We start from the raw sequence: 15405 nt of genomic DNA, 5'->3' as shown, positions 1-15405 counted from the left end.
AGAGAATCCCAAACAGGCTGCGCGCTGACAGCACAGAGCCTGACACAGGGCTTGAACCCACGAACTGTGAGCTCATGACCTGAACTGAGGCCAAGAGTCATGCTTAACCGATTGAGACACCCAGGCGCCCCCTTGTGATGTGGGTTTATTTTGGCATCTAAATACATTGTCTTTTAATTATCAGGTAATGTTTTTATTTACTTATTCCAACTGTGTAAGTCATTTTTAAGTTCCCGTATCAGTATATGCATGCATTTAATCAAAATGAACTATCATTTGTTTCAGGGCTTTGTGCCATGTACTGTGGAAAGGCTTTGTATTTTTTAATTTTTTTGTACCACTGTAGAGGGAAAAATGATCTCCTGTTTTATAGAAAAGGAAATTGGGAGGCCAGAGAGATTAAGTAACTTGCCCAGGGTCACACAGCAGAGTCAGGTCTGTTTGATTGCAGTGCCCAGGAACTTGCTGGAACGTATGTATAAGTGACTCTGAAAGAACTAAATGAAACTTCTGCAGTCCCACCCTTCCTGGCCAACCCAAGTGTTTTCCTCCTTGTAGGGGACCCCAACAAGCCCTCAGGTTTCAGAAGTGTTAAGGCTCCGGTCACCAAAGTGGCTGCATCTATTGGAAACGCTCAGAAGTTGCCCATGTGTGACAAATGCGGCACCGGCATCGTGTGAGTACCTGCCTTCCCCGGGCGTGGGAGGCCCTGCAGATTGGGTAAAGCAAGAAAATGCGGCAGGTGCCGGACGTTGTGCATTTTGGGTGTGATGGGGAGAAAGTCCCGCCTGGAAAATGGAACAGAGAGGCCAAGGAGGCCTTGGTCCAGAGCCAGGTGTACAGGTTTCCCTGGGCCACGGACCCCTCACGGTGTGAACGTGTAAACCCAGGAAGGGCTGCTCTGTCGGAGCGGGAGGGTTTCAAGAGGAATGTCTGAGACCCCAGGAGTGAGCAGCTGCTTTATGAGTGGAGGCCCGTTCTGAGGCCCTGACCCGCCCTCTGATGGGCCTCGGGGAAGGACGCCCCGGCCGCAGTGCCTCCTTCAGGTGCCTGTCACTAACGGAGCCCTGTCCTGCCTCCCTCCTGCAGCGGTGTGTTTGTGAAGCTGCGGGACCGTCACCGCCACCCTGAGTGCTACGTGTGCACTGACTGTGGCACCAACCTGAAACAGAAGGGCCACTTCTTTGTGGAGGATCAGATCTACTGTGAAAAGCACGCCCGGGAGAGGGTCACACCCCCTGAGGGCTACGACGTGGTCACCGTGTTCCCCAAGTGAATCGGCAGCCCTGCACCTGTCGCGACTTGTCCTCTCGCTGTCCTGGCCCTCTCCTCCCCTCCGAGGTCTTGCCAACTTTGGTTTTATCCCTGCTCCTTAAACACCACGTCTGCCTGCCTCTGCTAACTGACTCGCTGGCCCTGTGACACCTGCTTGTACGATTAACAGGAGGTTGTTTCGTTCCGTGGCCCCCTTGCCAGCATCCCGGGGTCTTCTCTTTGCCTCACTTCATCTCTGCCGCAAATGGACATCAGCCAAATTGGAACCAAACCAAATTTAATCTGTGTGACGTTGATTTTGTTTTTACTCAATAAATTTATAGACACCGAGGCGGTGTGGCGTTCTCTATCATTTGACCATGTGCTCTGTTTCCTGTCTGAAGCCAGATGGGATTTCCGAGGCCTCTCTCCTCTTATTTTGGGCTTTCCCAAAACAAATCTCTGACATTTGCAGGCCTTTTGCCTCCAGGTGTGAGAAATTTGACATCTGAATGAGCCATACTCTCACCTTTCTTGGAAGCTTGCTCCAAATTCTCTTTCTCTGATGCTACTATAAGATCAACCTCGTTATGTTGTAATGAAATGATGTTTTCTTTTATATCTGGCTGTTCTGGGACTTATCTGAGGAAATGAATGCTTCTCAAATAATAGATGGAGAGCTTTACCAGTTGACCTTGAATATCCCCTGAGTCCCTCTCCAGCTGGTTGCTGCCACTAAGCCCCTCTCCTTTGTTTGTTTGGGGTTTTTTTAGTGCTTATTTATTTTTGAGAGAGAGAGACAGAGCATGAGTGGGGGAGGGGCAGAGAGAGAGGAAGACAGAATTCGAAGCAGGCTCCAGGCTCCATGCTGTCGGCACAGAACCCAAAGTGGGGCTCGGACCCACGAACTGTGAGATCGTGACCTGAGCCGAAGTTGGACACTCAACCGACTGAGCCACCCAGGTGCCCCAAGCCCCCCTCCTTTCTGGAGGGACGCAAACTCAGGATAGATCTCACGTAGGTGTTAAACTCAGGCACCTCTTGGTAGTCTGTGGAATTTGAATGGCTGGTAGACAAGTTCAGCAGCTGCAGCCTGAGAAGGGCCTGGGACCGGTGGTGGTCCTGCCATCAGGTAAGCCTCAGATGCTCAGAGTCGCTAGGTGAGGGTGAAGGGAAATAGACTGAGGTAATGATGATAAGTTACCAACTTCGGGGGCAGGGGCTGTTTATCCCACTGACCTTCCCTAAGCTTCCCGCAGGGAAGGCTGGCCCACCAGAACCTGGGAGGGGCGGCCTCGAGGAGTCGCATGAAGATTTCTCCGAAGCTGACAGTGTCACATCACTTGGATACCCCTTCAGAACCCGAGGACTTGGTCCCCGAGTTGCCAGCGGAGGGCCATGTCCATCAGCTGAAGAGCGCTCCCTTTCCCAGGTGGTCCAGTGCCTGGAGAGGCAGGCATATCCGGGCCCCGAGCCCTGGACAGCTTTGAAGGGGTCCGCCGAGACCTCCCTCTAGGCCGTACGTAGCCAACTTCTCCCCCCGCCTCCCCTCCCCAGGTCTTGGTCCCAAGGGCACCCCTCATAAACTTTCCTTACGCTGATCCCCGGGTCACAGTTTACTTCCTGGGAAAACACTTCTGACGACCATGACAGAAACTTTGGATTTTTTTTTTTTTTTTTCTGAGGTGGGATTTATTTGGAGAGTTTTTTTCACAGGGACGTACCTTAAACTGACTTACCCGTTTAAATGGTTGATTTGCATTCCATGTCAAAAACTCACCATAGTGGGCAGAAGTATAAACAGACCAGGTAGGAGGCGACTGCCCCGGTCCAGGTAAGGAATGGAAAGACTGGCACAGGGGGTGGGGGTGGGAGTGGTGGGAAGTCACTGGATTCGAGACAGATTTTACTTTATTTTCATTTTATTTTAGAGAGGGAGAGAGGCAGAGGGAAAGAGCATCTTAAGCAGGCTCCACACTCAGCACGGAGCCTGAGATGGGGCTTGATCCCACAACCCTGGGATCATGACCTGAGCTGAAATCAAGAGTCAGACACTCAACCCAGCTGAGCCACCCAGGCGCCCCGAGACAGATTTTAAACGTAGAGCAGACTGACTCAGGCTGTTCTCCTCCTGCCAGACGCCAAAGAGCTTCTCCCCCATAATGGGCCACTAAGGCAGACTTTTCAGCTCTGCGGACCCCATTGTTCTATGCCCGGAGCTCGGAATGGCAGGAGCAAGGAGTGTGGCAGGTGTGGCCTGGTGTCCCCAGTCCCTTGGCCATGTGCTGAAGGTTGGCTCCCTCACCTGCTTCCCTCTTCTACCCCCAAGAGCCCTGTTCTAGAGGAAAGAGTAACATCTAGAAAGTACATCAGGTATAACGGTCCCTTACATTGATGGCACTTTCCATATTACAAAATGCATTTATATTTGTTGCTCTGCGAGCATCACAAACCATACCAATGGGCAATTTCATAGGTGGGGAACCAGGGACTTGGTGCAAATGAGAAATAGAACGTATAGGGTTGTGAGAAAACACGTGCAGTGGGTTACAGGGAACGCTGTGGTTTCTGCTCTGTGGGCGAGTGCCTGTGGTCAGGGTCTGAGAGCATCAGGGGATTTGTTGTAGTGGTTAGGTGGTGGCTGACTGCCCTCCTCCCTCTAAATATTCTCTTGATGCCATGTCACTGAATCAATTTGAAAAGAAGTAAAGCATTTCTGTCCAATGGGACTAAGCCAACAAGGAACTGACTTGCCGAAACTGTTTGGCAGAAGACACGTTGCATTGAAGCAGCAGCTGGTGACAAATATACCTCGAAACCTTGGCAAACCATCTGTTGAATTTAAGAGAGGGTTTACTGCATTGTGATTACCTGTGTATATCCTGAGATCTGTGTCTAATATTTACCAGAGAGGAACGCATGGTGAATTATTTCTGACTTCTGACACATAATGAATTTCCATACGCTCTTCCCAGATTGAAGCATTGTCCTTTTGGCAACCTTGGCATAGGTCAAGAATCTGAGGTTTATGAGATGCTACGGAGAAGCAGGAGCTAGAAAAATAGTCCACCCCATTCCAAGCTTCTGCAGAAAATCCTGGAGTCTGAGGAGAAAGGTGACCCGTCTTGCATGCCGTCGGAGGCTGTTGGTCAAGGCCAGGCGTGTGGATCAGTCATTGCTGAAAGACAGGTGCGCAGAGCCTAGCGGCGGGAGGAAAGAGCACAGTGTGGGCCATTAAACACTGCTAATAAAATAATCTAACTTTGCCTTCGTGCCTTGGTCTGTGTTACAGAAGCTGCAGATCTGGCTGTTTCCTGTCCCGTGTGCACCGTATGGCTGAGGGCTGGGTAAATTATCTTGTGGTGGGATTTTGTCGGTTTGTCCCTCAGGCCCCCTTGATTTGATGTGAGCCCATAGATCCCATTCCTACAGTGACTGGTGGGCGCAGGTAGGCAAAGGCCAAGGGCAACGGACAGACTGAAGCAAAATGAGCCACCAACAGAATGAACCCGGGCTGTGGGCTTCATCGTGCAGCCGAGGAAATGGCATTTTATTTTTGTGCCCAAGTGTGTTTGGCGGGTTGGAATCCTGCTTTTACGCAAGGCTTTCTCCTCTTCTCCCCACGTGGGTGAGACCTCCCCGCTGAGAGGGATCTGAGTACCTGGTGACTCTGCTGGGGAGGGACCTGCCTCAGCCAGACTTCCAGTCCCCTGGGCTCCTCCCATGCTGGAAGGGACTGAGATTTTTTTCCCAGGGTGACCGGGTCTAATGCTCCTAGCTGTGGAACTTAGCCAAGTTACTCACCCTTCTTGAAGTAGCGACCCTTTATCATTTTCTCCTCTGTTTTCCATCAGTCTGTTTTCTTTTTGGTTTCTGTTTGACTTCTGTAGTAATCTTTATTATTTCCCTCTTCCTCTTTGCCTTGGGGTAGTTTGATCTTCTTTTTCTCGTTATTTCGTGGTGCACATTTAGAACATTGGTTTGACACATTTTTTCTAATGTAAGCTTTTAATGGTGTGTATTTCCCTGTAAGTACTCCTTCCGCTGCAGGCCACAAATTTGATACACTACCGCCTTTTCATTTTCGTTCATTTCAAAGTAGTTTCCAGTTTCTCCTGGGATTTCTTCTCTGACCCGTGGGATATTTAGAAGCATTGTGCTTAGTATCTATTAAAAAAAATTTTTTTTAAATGTTTATTCTTGAGAGAGAGACAGAATGTGAGCAGGCAAGAGGCAGAGAGAGAGGGAGACAAAATCCGAAGCAGGCTCCAGGCTCTGAGTTGTCAGCACAGAGCCTGACGTGGGGCTTGAACTCACAAACCGCGAGATCATGACCTGAGCTGAAGTCGGACACTTAACTGACTGAGCCACCCAGATGCCCCATCGTTGTCCTTAATATCTAAATATTTGGTGGTTTTCCAGCTATCTTTCTGTTATTGATGTCTAATTCAATTCCACTGTGAGTTGGAATTAAATTCTTTTCAGTTTGTTTTATTGCCCAGATCATAGTCTAGACTGGTGAACATTCTATATGTATTTGAAGAGAATGTATATTCTGCTATTTAGGATGGAGTGTTTTATAAACTAAATTAGGTCAAGCTCGTTAATAGTTTCAAGGTAATTAAGCTCATGTCTTCTATCTTCTTACTGAGATTTTCTGTCTACTTGTTCAATCATTTAGTGAGAGTGGACACTTGAAATCTCTAGCTATAATATATGAATTCATCTAGTTCTATTGGTTTGGTTTTATATCTTTTAAAGTTTTTATTTAAGTAATCTCCACACCCGGCATGGGGCTTGAACTCATGACTCTGAGATCTAGAGTCGCATGCTCTTCTGACTGAGCAAGCCAGGCACTCCTGGTTTTATATCGTTTTTTTTTTATTATTGATTTTTTAAATGATTATTTATTTTTGAAGGAGGGAGGGAGAGAGAGAGAGACAGCGTGTGCACGGAATCCCAAGCAGGCTTCGTGCTGTCAGTGCAGAGCCCAACATGGTGCTTAATCCCACAAACTGAAATCATGACCTGAGCCAAAGTCCAGAGTGGGAGGGACTCTTAACTGACTGAGCCACCCAGGCACCCTGGTGTTATATCTTTTAAAGCTCTGCTTTAGGTACATATACATTTAAGGTTCTTATATTTTGTAATGAGGTAACTCCTTTGTGATTATGAAATGAACATCTTTATCTCTGGTAATATTCCCTGTTCTGAAATCTACTTGGATATTAAGCGAGCCATCCCAGCTTTCTTTGATCCATGTTTGAATATTACATCTTTTTCCATCCTTTTAATTTTTCTGTGTCTATATATTTAGAGTTGGTTTTCTTTAGAAAGCATTTGTTTGAGTCTTGCTTTTTTGCTCAGCCAGCCAATCTCTACCTTTTGGTTTTGACCATTTTTATTTCATTTAATTTTTTATGTCATTGGGTAAATGTCTGTCATCTTGCTATTGGTTTTCTCATAGTTTTGTTCTTTATTTTCTTTTTTACCTACATCCTTTTGGATCAGTTATTTCTTATGGTTCCGTTTGATCTCAATTATTTATTAGCTCTATTTTTGTGTGTTGTTTTTTAGTGGTTTACAATTTATATCACCAACTTAATGTCAATGTTCAAGTAATAATGTACTATATCAAGCATAGTATAAAAACCTTACAATCGAAGTACCTGGGTGGCTCAGTCAGTTAAGTGTCTGACTTTAGCTCAGGTCATGATCTCACAGTTCATGGGTTTGAGCCCTGCGTTGGGCTCTGTGCTGGCAGGTCAAAGCCTGGAGCCTGCTTTGGATTCTGTGTCTCCCTCTCTCTCTGCCCCTCCCCCACTTATGTTCCCTCTCTCCCTCTTTCTCTCTCTCTCAAAAGTAAACATTAAAAAAAACCTTATAATAGCATATTTCCAATTCCTGTCTCCCATCTTTTACATTTTTTCATGTATTTTATTTCTACACATGTTTAAACCCAACAGTAGTCTTTAAAAAAGATATGAAAATTACTCTATAATTTTCTAAATAATTTTAAGTAATTCCCACATTACCCTTTCCAGTGGTCTTCATTCCTTCCTATATATCCATGCTTTCCTCTGGGAGCATTTTCCTTCAGCATGAATAATTTATTTTAGTCATAATCTTAATCAGTGTGGTCTGCCATGGTGAATTTACTTCATTTGGAATGTCTGAAAATCTTTTTATGTAGCCATTTTTATTGAGGCATATTTTCAATATGTAATTTTATGTAATTAAAAAAAATCTATTATGAATTGATTATAAACACCAAAATGATATATGAATATAAGGAATGATTGTTGTCTCTAATTATAGTTTTTTCTCTCAGCCTCTTTCTGAGTTCCAGTATAGAGAATTATTTTATATGTGTAGTAGAAGTTTCACTCCATTGCAGGGACCATGTAATATTTATCTTTATGATCCCAAAGCCTCGTGCAGGACGTGGCATAGGTATAAGTGTGCTCAGTGAGGTTTTTTTGTCTGTTGGTTTGTTTGTTTATATGGGGGGGGAGGGAGGGAGAGGGGGAGTAGGGGAGGGGGCAGAGAGAGAGAGGGAGAATCCAAAGCAGGCTCCAGGCTCTGAGCTGTCAGCACAGAGCCCAGCGTGGGGCTCAAACTCATGAGCCATGAGATCATGACCTGAGCTGAAGTCGGATACTTAACTAACTGAGGCACCTAGGTGCCCGAGTTGTTTTTTTTTTTTTAATTAGGTAGATGAGGCCTCCTCTATTAAGCTTACTTTCCCTTCTTTCATCCATTCTATCTAGGAAAGCCATAATAAGTTATTTAACAATACTGCTGATTCAAATAGTTTTATTTTGGAGAGACTAAAGGAATGACAAGAATCGTGGACACTAACAATCACTGGAACTTCTTTGATTCTTTCTGGTCAAAATGAAACAGAACAAATGTGAACTAGGTTATAAGGCTCATCATTTTATTCTTTCTGGAGGCATTTAGGTGATTGGGCAAATACTACTATTTGGCAAGCATTTACAACAGCATGTACTATGTGTGTGGACCTACACTAAGCATCATGGGGGACTTTCAATCTTGTAATGTTTGAGAATGATAAAACATGATCCCTGTTTGGTGAGTGGTAAAGGTGGAACTGAAGAAAGGCAGAACATACATACTCTTATGTCTTGGATGAAATAATTATAACTTTTAAGGAGCAGCATATGTAAAATACTGTGCTCTAAAGTGAAGCTATAATTGATGATTAAACATAGTGCACTTAAAAGAAGTGATGGCGTAAGTTGGCCGTGAAAGATGGGGAAGGGAATTCCGTATCTGGTGAGGACATGCCCAACTTTAGACAAGTGGATTGGCAAGGAGACTGGGTAGAGGGAGCAGAGGACTTTAAGTGGTTTGGTAAAAATGGGCTTTGGCCTGATAAGGAATTGGAGTTTGGTATGTATGGAGTGATCTGAATACTGAGTTAGCAATTTTTTATTTGATTCGGTGGAAATTTGAGCAAGAACAGGGATGTGCTTGCAGGTGATATTTGAGGGAAATTATGCAGGAGTTCCCTGGAGTGTTTTGAAATACAGTGAGGGGGTAGTTCAAGGGCCTGCTGGAGGTCTCTAATTTCTAGACCTAGTATCTGAGAGTCTGGATAATCATCATAGCCATGGAAATGCAGAGAAGATCACATGAAGATTGGGGCCCCTGGGTGGCTCAGTCGGTTGAGCATCTGAATTGTGATTTTGGCTCAGGTCTTTGTCTCGGTTCGTGAGATGGAGTCCCACATTGGGCTCTGCACTGACAGTGCAAAGTCTTCTTAGGATCCTCTCTCTCTGCCTCTTCCCTGATCATGTGCATGCATGCATGCATGCTCGTGTTCTCTCTTTCTCAAAATGGGTAAATTAAAAAAAAAAAAAAAGATTACATGAAGATTGTCTCTCTGCGTTCTCATGGATCTAGGAAGATAATCAGTTGGGCAAGTCCAAAGAAGCAAAAGGAGAAGAAAAACATGAAAAAGAAGGAATGGGGCGCCTTTGTGGCTCAGTTGGTTGAGCATCCAACTTCAGCTCAGGTCACCATCTCATGGTTTGTGAATTCAAACCCTGCATCAGGCTCACTGCTGTCAGTGCAGAGCCTGCTCCAGAAACTCTGTCTCTGTCTCTCTAAAAAATAAATAAACGTTTTTTAAAAAAGAAGGAATAGATCAGATTGAGTGAGGAAGGTAGACACCTGGGTGGCCTTTGGATGGGCTAAGAGGATTTGCTGGTGAGTCATAACTAAAGAGAGCAATTTAGAAGGAAGGAGATGATGGTGAGAGAAATTTCAGTAATGGAAGATCTTCTCTTTGAGAAGTTAAACCAAAGTGGGAAAGATCTGGGTGGCAGATTTAAATAGTGGTTGGATCAAGTGGAAAAAGTACATGGGAAGGAAATAAAGATACTTATTGAGTGAGTGCAAAGTTTTCACCGAAATGAGACAGGGAAGATTCTAGAACACATAGAAGAGAGGTACTCCCAGAAAGAAAAGGACATTTCTTCCTCTGAAATTACAGTTGGTTTAATCATCTATTTTCTGTTACACTGGGTGGATTGGAGAAATTGGTTAGCGGGCAGGACCTAGGACCCTAAATGGGTAGAGCCTAGAAGGTCAAAAATAATGACATTCAAATAATTTTCTGTGGAATTTGGTCTGAACAACCAATTTCATGGGATCTGGATGAGGTGCAGTGATTTGGGTCAAGTAGCTGATTTAAGGAGCTGTAAGAAGAAGCAAATTCCTTTCAGTATCTGTCCTTTTTTTCTATCTCTTGGGAATGGTTCTTAACCTTTTGGAGGCCATAGTTCTTTCTGGGAAGAATTCACTTGTATGCACCACTTGCTTTTTTTGCCCATTTTGAAGGGTGTTATGGATGCTGTAAAGCCTCTTCATTACTCCCAGGATGAGGAGGGCTCCAAGTCCTCTGGTGTCTGAATTATCAGTAGCTATTGCCCCAGTACTGTATTTAAATATAACTTCATTGTTCTGGGCAACATTATTTTATTTTGATTCTAGCATAATTTTGATAGGCCAGGTATGAGAACCACTGAATCCCCTGATGCACTTGAACAGATGGGTATATCCAGGGAAAACTTGTACTATTGTTTCTTTATATTGGGATATATGTTGGGCAATTGTTTTGTCAAGTAATTGCATCTAATAACTCCTAGGGAGTGCTAAATGCTAAAAAACTTACCTATGACAACCTGATAATGATTATATCTGACTTGTGATGAAATAGAAATAATGAACCTTATCCTGAGATGTAGACTCTTTCTTCTGTCGAAACATCCTAAGAGCACAGGTTTGATAACAAGAAAGGTGAATTTGGGGATAGATTAGAATAGAATTATAGAAGTTGGAAAGGCATGGATAGTATTCACTTTCTTTTTTGTTTTTAATTTTTAAAAAGTTTTATTTATCTATTTTGAGAGAGAGAGAGAGGGAGAGAAGGAGAACGCAAGCAGGGGAGGGGCAGAGAGAGAGGGAGAAAGAGAATCCCAAGCAGGCTCCACACTGCCAATGCAGAGCCCAACATGGGGCTTGAACCCACAAACCGTGAGATCACGACCTGAGCTGAGATGAAGAGTCAGATGCTTAACCGACTGAGCCATCCAGGCGCCCCACCTTGATTCTTTTTCTTAAAAAGTTTTTAAGTTGATGTGCCCACGGCTATCTTCTGTTCAAACTGCCTGGCAGGACTGAAGAGAGGAGATAACCCAAAGGGGAGAATGATAGGGAAAACTGAAGGGCGGAGTGGACAGTAGGAGATGTGATCATTCTCTGAACAATGCAGAATCCCAGCTTCATAGCTGTGGTTTGGGCACAACCAACTTGAGTTGTCTAAGGTGTTTTGTTTTTTTTTTCTTAAGAGGTGGCTACTTCATTGATCAGTGTGCATTTTTTTCAAAATTCATTCTTCATTTAATTTTTTTTTTTCAACGTTTATTTATTTTTGGGACAGAGAGAGACAGAGCATGAACGGGGGAGGGGCAGAGAGAGAGGGAGACACAGAATCGGAAACAGGCTCCAGGCTCTGAGCCATCAGCCCAGAGCCTGACGCGGGGCTCGAACTCACGGACCGCGAGATCGTGACCTGGCTGAAGTCGGACGCTTAACCGACTGCGCCACCCAGGCGCCCTCAAAATTCATTCTTCATAGCGAAGATGTCCAGAATAGTGTTCCAATGTTGCAGTTGCGAAAATGGATACTCCACTTTCTATTACTGAAGAATGAAATAAGTTCTGGAATTCTGTGTGAAATTGTCTCAGATGGTTTTACAGTCTGAGAAGCATTCTAAAAAGTTAGCTTCAGGAGAAGAGAACCTGCAATGACAAAAGATGTAGCTGAAGGAAACCTACTATCCAAGAAAGCTATGTCCAGAAAAGTAGTGAGTACAGAGTGAGAATATCTGAGTCAATCTTTTGTTTTTTTCCCCCCTCAATATGTACTTATTTTTGAAAGAGAGCAAGAGAGAGCGGGGGAGGGGCAGAGAGAGAGAGTGCGAGAATCCCAAGGAGGCTCTGATGCTGACAGCACAGATGATGCCGACATGGGGCTCAGTCCCATGAACCGCGAGATCATGACCTGACCTGAAATCATGAGTCAGATAGTCAACCAACTGAGCCACCCAGGCGCCCCTGTCCCCTCAAATTTTTAGGTGCACAATACAGTATTGTTGCACAGCTATCTCTAGAACTTTACATCTTACGTGATTGAAACTCTTCATCCATTGAATAGCAGCTTCCTATTTCCTCTTCTGCCAAGCCCCAGGCAAAAACCATTCTGCTCTGTTTCTATGAGTTTGACTATTTTAGATGTTTCGTTTAAGTTGAATCATGTGGTCTTTGTCCTTCTGTGACTGGTTTAGCTCACTTAGCAAGGGCAGGCAGCAGGAGTCAGTCCAACGAAGGGCTCACTGGCTGTTGCAGTGGCCCTAGCTGTTGGTGTGCACCCCCCCACGGCTGCACACTCTCCCACCAGGTGTGCACACTGCAATGATGGTTGATGGTGAGGATTAGGCCAGGCGTGCACAGCTGGAGGGGCTGGCTATAGGTGCACATGGTGCTGCAGGCTGGTGACAAGACAGAGCCTGATCTGGACCCACAAGCAGCTTCAGAGGCCCTGGCCTACCAGCATGTGCCCCATGGCTCCATGCTCTGCTGAGGGTGGAGGAGGAGGAGGAGGAAGAGAGTTCTAAAGATTGCAAAGGGATGGGTGGCTGGGTCGCTCAGTCGGTTGAGCGTCTGGCTCAGGTCAGACGCTCAGGTCAGAGCGTCTGAGTCAGGTCATGACTCCAGGCTCAACACTAGGAGCATGGGGCCTGCTTAAGATCCTCACTCCTTGGGGCGCCTGGGTGGCGCAGTCGGTTAAGCGTCCGACTTCAGCCAGGTCACGATCTCGCGGTCCGTGAGTTCGAGCCCTGCGTCAGACTGTGGGCTCATGGCTCAGAGCCTGGAGCCTGTTTCCGATTCTGTGTCTCCCTCTCTCTCTGCCCCTCCCCCGTTCATGCTCTGTCTCTCTCTGTCCCAAAAATAAATAAACGTTGAAAAAAAAAAATAAAAAAAAAAAAAGATCCTCACTGTCCCTCCCCCATGAGAGCACATGCATGCGTGCTTTCTTGCTCTTTAAAAAAGTAAATAGGGGCGCCTGGGTGGCGCAGTCGGTTAAGCGTCCGACTTCAGCCAGGTCACGATCTCGCGGTCCGTGAGTTCGAGCCCCGCGTCAGGCTCTGGGCTGATGGCTCGGAGCCTGGAGCCTGTTTCCGATTCTGTGTCTCCCTCTCTCTCTGCCCCTCCCCCATTCATGCTCTGTCTCTCTCTGTCCCAAAAATAAATAAACATTGAAAAAAAAATTAAAAAAAAAAAAAGTAAATAAAGATTGCAAAGAGACAAACTTTTCTGAACCTCCCTTTTTATTTACCCACTGTGAAACTGTCCACTCACTATTTCAACAGATTGTTTGACGTCCAAGTGATTCTGCAAGATACTTAACAAATGTTTGTAGAATGTAATTTAGTTGAAATACTTTCCATTATAGAGTTCATAAGTCATACGGTTGACCACTGAACAACACAGGGGGATCCTCCTGACCTCGGGAAAGCTCTCAGTTTTCCCCCATTGAGGATGATATTAGCTGTGGGCTTTTCATAAATGGCTTTTATGATGTTTATGTTCTTTCTATCCTGACTTTCTCAAGGGTTTTTTATTAAGAAAGGATGCTGAATTTTGTCAAATGCTTTTTCTGCATGGATTGACAGGATCATACAGTTCTTTTCTTAATGTGATGTATCATATTGATTGATTTGCGAATGTTGAACCAGCCCTGCAGCCCAGGAACGAATCCCACTTGATCGTGGTGAATAATTCTTTTTATATGCTGTTGAATTCGATTTGCTAATATCTTGTTGAGAATTTTTGCATCCATATTCATCAGGGATATTGGCCTGTAGTTCTCTTTTTTTGCTGGGTCTCTGTCTGGTTTGGGAATCAAAGTAATGCTGGCTTCATAGAATGAGTCTGGAAGTTTTCCTTCCCTTTCTATTTTTTTGGAACAGCTTGAGAAGGATAGGTATTATCTCTGCTTTAAATGTCTGGTAGAATTCCCCAGGGAGGCCATCTGGTCCTGGACTCTTATTTGTTGGGAGATTTTTGATAACTGATTCAATTTCTTCGCTGGTGATGGGTCTGTTCAAGTTTTCTATTTCTTCCTCTTTGAGTTTTGGAAGTGTGTGGGTGCTTAGGAATTTGTACATTTCTTCCAGGTTGTCCAGTTTGTTGGCATATAATTTTTCATAGTATTCCCTAATAATTGCTTGTATTTCTGAGGGATTTTTTGTAATAATTTCATTTTCATTCATGATTTTATCTATTTGGGTCATCTCCCTTTTCTTTTTGAGAAGCCTGGCTAGAGGTTTATCAATTTTGTTTAGTTTTTCAAAAAACCAACTCTTGGTTTCATTGATCTCCCCTACAGTTTTTTTAGATTCTATATTGTTTATTTCTGCTCTTGACTTTATTATTTCTCTTCTTCTGCTTTGGGGTGTCTTTGCTCCTCTGCTTCTATTTCCTTTAGGTGTGCTGTTAGATGTTGTATTTGGGGATTTTCTTGTTTCTTGAGATAGGCCTGGATTGTAATAATATACACAGCTTTTGATACAAAAGGAAGATCCAGAAAATTATCATTGAATCTACTATGGGTTATTTCTTTTCCCTCTATTTCTGGAAAAACAAGCTTCTTTTATAATCCAAATTCATGTAACATCTTTTTCTGAAACTGAATTAAAATACTCATTTTGTGCTTGAAAAAAAAAAGTTTTCTTTTGCACATTATTTTTGTATCCCGCCTTCTCCCTTTTCTTGGATACATTTTTTTTTTAAGTTTATTTATTTTGAGAGACAGTGAGCACAAGCAGGGAAGGAGCAGAGAGAGAGGAAGAGAGAGGATCTCAAGCAAGCTCCACACTATCAGCACAGAGCCTGACGCAAGGCTCAGTCCCACAAACCATGAGATCATGACCTGAGCAGAAATCAAGAGTCAGATACTTAACTGGCTGAGCCACTGAGGTGCCCCTCTTGGATACATTTTTATTTTGTTGGAGTTTTTCTCAATCATTTTGGAAATGGTTTCAAGGTTATAAAATGTCTGAATGTTTACATGTTCAAAAATGCCTGTATTTTGACCTCATATTTGAATCCTATTTTGGCATACACTAATTTGAAAATCATTTCCTATTGAACCTTTGAATACCTTACTCCACTGTAGCCTGTCATGTAAAAGCATCGTATATGGGAAGCTTTAAACTGATCTTTATTCTTTATAACTTCCTTTTCCTCTCCAGGAGTTTTTACATTTTGTCTTTGTTTTGTTTTGTTTCTTGATGTTCCAAGGTCTCACAAGATTGTGGGAGTGTCGGTCTTTTTACTTTAATCCTTCTTCAAACTTGGTGTGGATCCTTTGCATTTTTCATCAGTTTAGGAAATTTTTCTTCAATTTCCTTTGCTTATTTTTCCATTTAAGTATTTTTTTCTCTCTCCTTGAAACTGCTATCATAAATTCATTGGAACTTCTAGAACTATTGTCCATACCATTTAACTTTGTTTGTAGTTTTCATTATTATTACTTTATACTCTATTCTTGGGAAAC

General features: G+C 43.9%; 2 protein-coding genes across 5 annotated transcripts in view; both read left to right on the top strand.

Annotated features, from left to right (window-relative positions):
- PDLIM1 (PDZ and LIM domain 1) overlaps positions 1 to 1605 on the top strand; it is a 49989-nt gene extending 48384 nt beyond the window's left edge. For both annotated transcript variants that reach the window (XM_086680429.1, XM_025918432.2), the window contains exons 6-7: positions 559 to 676; positions 1090 to 1605. In XM_086680429.1, the coding sequence (XP_086536555.1) occupies positions 559 to 676; positions 1090 to 1276 (305 nt within the window). In that variant the 3' untranslated portion in view covers positions 1277 to 1605. The remainder of the gene's footprint in view (positions 1 to 558; positions 677 to 1089) is intronic.
- Positions 1606 to 3146: 1541 nt separating this feature from the next.
- The window catches only part of LOC112854424 (cytochrome P450 2C21), a 47363-nt gene continuing 35104 nt past the window's right edge, over positions 3147 to 15405 (top strand). The window contains exons 1-2 of one of the 3 annotated variants that reach the window (XM_086680421.1): positions 3151 to 4443; positions 4547 to 4601. The gene's annotated coding sequence lies outside the window, so the exon portion shown is untranslated. Of the gene's footprint in view, positions 4602 to 15405 lie in introns of all 3 variants that reach the window. The other 2 variants (XR_015241747.1, XM_086680420.1) reach the window with 2 other exon arrangements.

Source organism: Puma concolor, chromosome D2 (genome assembly GCF_028749965.1).
Source record: "Puma concolor isolate L17-30 chromosome D2, mPumCon1.1.hap2, whole genome shotgun sequence".
Classification (NCBI taxonomy): domain Eukaryota; kingdom Metazoa; phylum Chordata; class Mammalia; order Carnivora; family Felidae; genus Puma; species Puma concolor.
The sequence above is the reverse complement of the archived record's forward strand: the minus strand, read 5'-3'. Positions and strand labels throughout refer to the sequence as shown.